General features: G+C 34.0%; 1 protein-coding gene across 2 annotated transcripts; it reads left to right on the top strand.

Annotated features, from left to right (window-relative positions):
* The first annotated feature begins 1,526 nt into the window (after positions 1–1,526).
* On the top strand, positions 1,527–5,356 carry LOC120772403 (golgin subfamily A member 6-like protein 22). Of its 2 annotated transcripts, XM_040100999.1 has the most exons (4): positions 1,527–1,562; positions 4,298–4,621; positions 4,670–4,981; positions 5,030–5,356. In XM_040100999.1, exons 1-4 carry the CDS (start codon positions 1,542–1,544, stop codon positions 5,354–5,356), a joined length of 984 nt encoding a protein of 327 aa, XP_039956933.1. In that variant the 5' UTR covers positions 1,527–1,541. The 2 variants fall into 2 exon arrangements, with proteins under 2 accessions (XP_039956933.1, XP_039956932.1); XM_040100998.1 differs by having other exon boundaries at positions 4,298–5,356.
* Positions 5,357–8,484: the final 3,128 nt, after the last annotated feature.

Genomic DNA, 8,484 nt, shown 5'->3' with positions numbered 1-8,484 from the left:
AGGCACTTGCAAAGGCAATAATCTAACGTTTCAATAACTGCAGCAAAGGTTTATATCCCTTAACTCAGAGTTATTGTCACATAAACTTATGGGCTTTCATTGTTGCTATTTTAAAACTTTCTGTCATTGAAACATTCAAACTGAAATCTTTCAATATTAAAGCTTATGCTTGTTTCTACAGCTGCAAAGTACACAATATCTTCCTGGCAAGGGAAATTAAGCTCACACTTATTTAAATCATTAATTTTTTGTTAAAAGTCCTTGAATTACTACTTGAATTCGCATATTCACAATATCCCCTCAAGCGATATAATATTTCCAATATTGTATCCTCATAACATATCACTGCACTCCTGACCTCAAACACCTGCACATTTATTACGTTCACGCCAAAGCAACAACATTAAATATGATAAATAACTTTGCTGCGTTGACCTTCTTACAACATAGTCGTACATCATATTCCACAGCAGATATCTTCACCCCTCACCTTCGCCGTCCACAGCAAACTTAATGCCATCAACACTTTACTCCACTTAATTTCATATCAAATTGTGCATGGCACCTCAAGTGGGGCATTTGCACTCGCCGAAGGTGCGCCGCCGACTGCGAAGTGCCGCGGCGCCAGAGCTGGTGTTAATGCCACCACATCAAGCGCGCGAAGAAGCGCCATCAGCAGCGCAAATCTGAAGTGACGGCACAAATTCAAATTTAACGACTCTCACTTTTGTTCGGTCGCCGAGCACGCGCTACGATCATGCTTTGCAGACGAGCGCTTGCTTGTGGATTTCACTCTCACTCTCGTTCAGATCGTGGAGGTGTATCAACAGCGCCAGCTTACAGCTGTGGTGAATTAGTGATAAAGCGAGGCATTTATGTCCAGAGCGACGGCGCAAAGCGTGTTGAATTCTCATTTCGTTCCACAAGTCAAGCGCAGAGTTTTACTTGGCCAAATTTTACGCATTTTAGTGTTCGGTGTTGTTGTTGCGCCCGTAAATGCATTTCCAGCGCGCCGTTGTGGTAGGTTCGGGCCAAGCACAATTTTCGGCAACTTTTCGATTGCGCTTCAACGTTTAATTCACGAATTGTTGGTTGCTGCTTTGTGTGTGATGACCAGCAACATCGCTAAGACTGCTGACCTGACCGCACGACTGCGCATACTTGAGATCGGTGGCTGCAACGAACGTTGTGATCGCTCGCAAGCGTTTTAGCCGGCACTATTGGCAGCGCAGCGCAATGAGTTTGCACTTTTTGTTGTTGTATTGCTTTAGTATTTCTGTTATTTTCGGTTTGGTTTAAAGTTTGCGCTCATTTTATTGCGCTGGTTGCTCTGGTGTGTTGTTGTTGCTCGGCTTGGGCTCAGCGCCGCTGCCACAAACTTTGCTGCTTGCGGTGTTTATCGGCGATTTTTGTTTTCCAAAATATAAATAGAAGTGCAGCAGAGAAATGTGGGTAGTGTTTTTGGAAGACCTCAACAGAGGCATACATTCACTGGTGTTAAACAGTTACCGCCTTTAAACGCGACGCAAGGGGTTCAAGCGATGAGATCCCTAAATTTATTGGTGGGTGTTGATTGAGTTTTGAAAAAACTTAACAGAAATATATGGAAATATATTTCAAAAAATATTAAAATATACCGAAATATATTTTAAAAACATATTAATAAAAATGTAAAATAAAAAACAAAGAACAAAAATATAAAAATACGAAAATATATTTTTACAAAATATGTTAATGAGTGTTTGTTGAACTTTAAAAAAATCAAATGGAAAAGTGTAAAAAGTGCTAAATTTAATAAAAAAAAATACTAAAATATTTTTTAAATAAAAACTAGCCTGAAAAATATTAAAATAATAAAAAATATGGAAAAAAGAAAAGAAATATTTTTTAAAAACAAATTTTGCATTGAAAAATTATAAAGTAATTACAGATATGAAAAAATAAAATATTTAATGAAAACACCCGGAAATAAAATAGCAGTTAAACTTATTGCTAAAAAAAATATAAAATAATTGGTTATTTTATAAAAAAAAAATAATGTAAAAAATATATTTTTATAATATGTAACGAAATTAAAGATCTGCCTGTGACTCAAGGAGTAATAAAAGTATAAAAATTAATATAAATATTTAAAAACTATAATAAAATATTATCTCATAATATTTAATCCAATTGACCAATGTGACTCACTAGTTTAGTATCGAGATCGAAAGTTTGAACAATTTTTGTTTTTACTGCCATAAATCGCATTAAAAACTGATTCAAAATGCCAAGAGGTTCTCAGAGACGTGGTGCTAATCTTTTATTCGGAGGTTAGAAGATTCTTAGAGTCTTGTTGTTCATTTCTTCAGAGGCCAAGAGGTCCTTAGAGATTTGTTGCTAAACTTTTATTCGGATACATGTTAATCTGCGCTGATCAATTATTTTATCATAAAAATCATATATTAAACATTTTATAAAAATAAATTGCAGAAACTTATAAAAATAAAATATATATGATGTATTATGCCCTTTTGATTATATTAAAGGGAAATTGAAAAAATTTTTCGAACACTTGAGATTCGAAATTTTAGTTATAAAAAATTATATTTTTTTTTAAGTAAATCGACGTAGAACCAAACTTATTTTTTTTTGTAAACTATAAAAAAAAATTTTTTCTATATACATACATATGTATATTAATATATTATTTTTTAATAAGAAGTTAATTTTCCATATAAAAACATATTAAAAAAAATATTTTTAAGTAAAAAAATTTATTAAAAAAAATATTTATATATATTTTTAATTTGTCTTTATTTTTTTATTACAGCAAATTTTTAGACTCAAGTTTTATGCTTTTCATATCCCACATATATACTTTTTAAGCTTTCTTTATTTTTTATAAAAAACTGAAGCATTCTAAAATAATTTAAATATAATTTTCACAACATATTTGGTCTGCAGATATTAAAATTAATAATTTTTAATATTAAAAATTCAAAAAGAAATATCCAAATGTTTTAAATTTGCAAAATATAATTTTTTTGATGCCAATTTTTATGATTTTTTTCAAATGTAAATAAACATTTTTGATATATGTATAATATATTTTTCATATTTTCTTAATAACTTTGTTTTTTTTTTTTAATTTGTATTATTTTTCGAATGTTGTTCTAAGTTAGAGTTCCAATTCGTTGACATCACATTTTAAAACATTTAATTATAATTGTTGGATTGAGAAACTATTTTTTCGAAAAATTTTCGAATAGAATTTCGGGGTTTTCTTCACTAAATTTTGATTTAAAATGTAAATTAAGAATTCTCTTTACATTTTCATATTTTCAAAGTAATTTTTTTAAATTATTATTATTTTTCGAATAATCTTTTAAGTTAAAGCCCTAATTCGATGACACCACATTTTCAAACTTTTAATTTTCATTTATAAATTATTTAAAAAAGAAATTTCGAAGAAAATTTCGGATATATCTTTACTAATTTTTTCTTCATTACTTTTCGATTTTCAAAGCAATTTTTTATGATTTTTTTTAAGATAATTAAACAATTTTCGGCACATTTAGAAAAATACATTTTTCATATTGTCATAATAATTTTTTTCTTTTTTAATTATTTGAATAATCTTTCAATAACACCACAGTTTTAAAATTTTAATTATAATTGTTATATTTAGAAATTATTTTTTCGAAAAAATGTCAAAAAAGTTTTCATGTTTTTCACTACTAATTTTCGATTTATTTTTCTTACAAAAAATCGATTGAATTATTATCAATTTTTTAATGAGTCTCATCCCTTAGCAACATTATTTCTGATAAAAGTTTTTTTTTAACTCAAATTGTTTTTATTTTTTAAGCATAATTTTTGTGATTCGAAATCATTGAAAATTAATGTTCTTAATATTAAAAATAATCGATAACATTTTTTGCTTTCAGTAAAATTTGTGAATAATAAAATAATGCGATACTTTTCCAAGACAATATTTGCAAGTTAAATGTTAAAAATGTTTTTTGTTTTTGTTTTTGTTTTATATTTACGAACATATTTTTTTGCTGTCTTAAATATTAAAACCAGAATCCAAATATTATATATGCATATTTATAATCAAGTTTTTATTTTAAGAAAACAAAAATAACAAAAATCTAAAAATTCCACTGCACCTATCAACACTTTAAAAACACCAAAGCTAAAAAAGTTATAAATAAAATAAATAAACAAATAAATAAATATCAAGAATTAAAAATGAAATCGATATAACTACAATTTTCACACTTTATTCTTCAATCTCAATTTTCTCTTGCAGCTTTTGGGCGCCAGCTGCGCGCTTATCGTAAGCCTCACATTTGCGCACCCGCCCGAGGGTGTGTGGAAGAAGAAACTCACATGGAAAGAGGACTGGGTGCAGGTGTGGAAGACCATAAAAAAAGAGGCCTGGGAAACCAAATGGAAGAAGATACAAGTGCCCATCTGGAAGGAGGTGCAGGTGCCCATTTGGAAGGAGGTACAAGTGCCCGATTGGAAGATCGTCAAGAAGCCACACATTGAGGAGCGTGAAGTGCCCGCTTGGAAGGAGGAAAAAGTGCCGGAATGGAAGAAGATCACAAAACCTATTTGGAAAGAAATACAAGTGCCCATCTGGCGCGAGATCCAAGTGCCCGTTTGGAAGGAAATCAAGGTGCCAGTGTGGCGCGAAATAAAAGTACCGGTCTGGAAGGAAATACAAGTGCCCATTTGGCGTGACATACAAGTGCCGGTGTGGCGCGAAGTGCAAGTGCCCGAATGGAAGCAAATGTTCGTGCCCGAATGGGTTAAGATGGGCATACCCGGCGAAAAGTACTTGGGTAAGGATCACGAAGGTTGGGAGTACACCAGTCACGATTTGTGGCGCAAAAAGCTCATCTGGAAGCCCGTCTGGAAGAAGGTGTGGCGCACCGAGAAGAAGCAGGAATGGAAGACGGAAAAGAAACAAGAATGGAAAACCGAAAAGGTGCAGGAGTGGAAGATCGAAAAGAAACAAGAATGGGAAACAAAGAAGGTGCAAGAATGGAAGACAGAGAAACAGCAAGCCTGGAAGCCGGAAAAGAAGTTGGAATGGAAAATCGAATGGGTGCAAATCTGGAAGCCAGTGAAGAAACAAATCTGGGTAAAGGAGAAACGCGAAACATGGGTGGAGGAGAAAGTGCAAATCTGGCGTACGGAGAAGAAACAAGCGTGGGCCACTGAAAAGAAGCAGGCGTGGAAGGACGAATGGAAGGCCATACAAGTGCCCGTGTGGAAGGAGGTTAAAGTGCAGGAATGGAAGCGCGTGTGGAAGCCCGTCTGGGAGAAGGTGTGGGTGCCAGCCAGTCATGGCTGGGACTGAGCGCGTTACAACGAAACCTGAGCACTAGCAAACTCCCCCCTAATTGTTATTAAGCGTATGCGTATGCATTAAGGCACACGCTCAAGCAAAGAAAGTGTGCGAATGTGGGCGTGGCGCGTGCGTACAACAAATACACCCTGACTGACTAGATGATTGTTAAGCAAATGTACGCCTCAGCTGTTCGTTGCACTCCAGCGTTGTATGTAAATATTCACTAGATCCTCTCCTTCTAACAGCCTATGCCTCAGCTGTGCTTTAAACGTCCACACAAAGCACCCGAGCGCTTTTGTATATATGTAGAAGCGTGCCCAGCTGTTGAACATCAAATCTTCGCGCGTTTATTTTTGCACCACTTTGTTTTGTTTGAGTTTCTTGTTTCGAATTTATATTTTATTTCTCTCCTCCGCTCCATTATCACCATTTCCAACGTGTACAAATTAGTCATGATGCTATACATCACTCTATTAACGCTATTTTATATACATACATACATTTTTACATGCATACATTTAAAAACTTTTTTGTTTTGTATTTTCTGTTATTTTTAGTTTTATTTTGTTTTGAAATTGAGCGATGTTTTCACACGATTTGAGTGCTGCGCGTTTAATAAGACCGTTCGGAATTTTTTTGTTACTCATCATACTTCATTTAAAGGTCTAATTGTGCGTAAGTGTTATGTTATAATTTTTGTTTTTAGGTTTTAGACAAAAATTTAAAACTAAAAATTAATTTTTATATAACGATTGTACGTAGGTATAAAAACAATTGTAAAATGTGTACATAAATAAAAACAGTAAAAATAAATTACAAAAAAGTTTTTGTGAAATATTTCATTTGTTTTTTTTTATTTTAAGTGGTATAATTAGTATTTTTCATACTTGTATTTCAATGAATTATACCTATAAAATTGGCATGCTCAAGTTTTAAAATGCTATTTGAAAAAGTTACCGCCTTCTAAGTTGTGGCTGCTTAGTTCAATCAGCAAAATTTCGCAAAAATAAACTGCCCTTATTATACCCTGAACATGGTATACTTGTATAAGTTCGCCACCAAGTTTGTAACAGCCTGAAGAAAGATCATGTCCGTCTGTTCGCCTGCGTATATGCGAGCAAGTCTCTTATTTTCGAGATATCGCCCTGAAATTATGTACTCGTATTTCTTTTCTCAAGAAGCTGCTCATTTGTCGGAATCGGCGATATTAAAGCACTACAGCATATAGCTGTCTTACAAAGTGAACGATCGGAGTCAACTGCTTGTATGGAAAGCTTTAGCATTGATCGACTTATGCTTAAGTAATTTGGCACGGATTATTGGATAAGGTAAAGGTGTAATCTCCGAAGAAATTGCTTAACTTCGGTGTAACCGAAGATCTCCCCATAAAAGCCTACTATCGGTCTTCTGGCAACGCGCTTGGAGAATATTACGCTCAACAGATGCAATGGGCTTCTTCAGTGGCGCTTTTTACGGACGAAAAATGTTTCACTATTGAAGAAGTTTGTAATAAGTATTTATTTGATCAGAAGTTTTGTTTTTTGTATCTTTTTTCATAGAAGATTATACTCAGGTATTGAACTCGGAGCTATATGACCCCCCGCAAGGATTCAACCTTTCAACCTATTCCAAATTTCCTTATTAAATACAGCTATTCTACTATTTTCAGGAGTAACTATAAGCTCATCATAGCTTAATAGAAGGTAACCACTCACAAGCTAAATAAGGATTATTTTCCACAGTCCTACTAGTAAATTATTTCACTACTTTACAATATACGCAAAAATCCAAGAGCTCACTGGTGTCACCATTCATATGCTGTTTGAATTTGGTGGAGAGTCTCCTGTGAAGGCGTTACACCTCTTCACTACTATATAAAGGCACTTAAAACTGGGTCATAAGTGTATCGGCAGCATATTTTAAAAGGCGTGGAAACGGAGTACAGCAATACTTTCTTTGAAGAAGAGCATTGGTTCAGCCAGAAATCTTCCATACAAGACAAAAACCACCCAGCATTGGCGTAAAGGCAACATTTCTGGCTTCAAAGCTTCAGATGATTTGCAATCTGGTCATCCATATTTGAATCAATTGGATTTGTGGTCAAAGTTGGAGACGACGTTTTGTTGAATATCCCACAGAAATTTGGAGAGTCTCAAAAAATCTGTGGTTCAAGCAGCGTCATCGGTAAGTACCAATAGATACTGATACAGAACTTATGGCAGGAATAATACATATGTATATATGTATAAATATACCCATATTAAACCGGGAAAATAAATTCAGCTATACTACTGCAAAAAATAGTAAGACTTTGTTCATAATTTAAAAAATCTTAATTTATTCTTCAAAATCTATAAAGTTTCGCCCTTTGGCTACAATACGCTTGTGCCAACGTTCCTTCTAATCCTCGAAACAATGCCTCCAATCCGCGTAGCGATTTACGTTTAATGTCCTCAATGGCCGTACTGGTCGTGGTGCGTCATCAACGCGTTCTCGACCCTCTTTAAATAATTTGTACCAATCCAAAGCACTTGCTCCCGAAAAATAATTATCAAGGAAGGCCTTTTCCAACATTCAAAACGTTTCGAAATTTAATGGATCTTCTTTGTTGAATATTTTCAACCGTATACTGAACACTATACTGAGCACTAATGATTATTTTTGATGTTACAGATTCGATATATGGAGACTTGAACAGTTTTGGTCAGATTTGGACAAATTTTGTCATGTCATGGCCTATTTAAAGGGCACTTTTCGGGCAAAGTTTTATCCTGACGTATTTATTGGTGCTTGATTTGCATACTGGAACGCTAATAATCAGTTGGAATTTAAAATTGGGTTACATGGGAAGTAGGCCTTGTTGAAGTCCGATTTTGTTTGTTTTCACACTGGAATCTAGGCATGTCAAAGCAACGTTATGTACCAAATTTGGTCGACATCATCGAGTAGGTCCTGCGATGTGGTTTTTCATCGTTAAGTGGGCGGTGCCATGCCCATTGTTCATTTTTGCTAAATTTCTCTTATGTCAACCCTGGTGCAAAATTCAATGCCTCAAGCGTTTATTTATTGACTTAACGCGCTTCTAGTAGTTATTAACAGAACCGTTATATACGAAGTGGACGGGGTTATCTCCCGGT

The sequence above is a fragment of the Bactrocera tryoni genome, chromosome 3 (assembly GCF_016617805.1).
Source record: "Bactrocera tryoni isolate S06 chromosome 3, CSIRO_BtryS06_freeze2, whole genome shotgun sequence".
Classification (NCBI taxonomy): Eukaryota; Metazoa; Arthropoda; class Insecta; order Diptera; family Tephritidae; genus Bactrocera; species Bactrocera tryoni.
The sequence above is the reverse complement of the archived record's forward strand: the minus strand, read 5'-3'. Positions and strand labels throughout refer to the sequence as shown.

Excerpts from the sequence above, each read along its gene's own strand:
- LOC120772403 (XM_040100998.1), top strand. The coding sequence starts at position 1,542 with ATGAGATCCCTAAATTTATTG. Across the intron at positions 1,563-4,297 it reads TGAGATCCCTAAATTTATTG|CTTTTGGGCGCCAGCTGCGC; the intron begins GTGGGTGTTGAT and ends TTTCTCTTGCAG.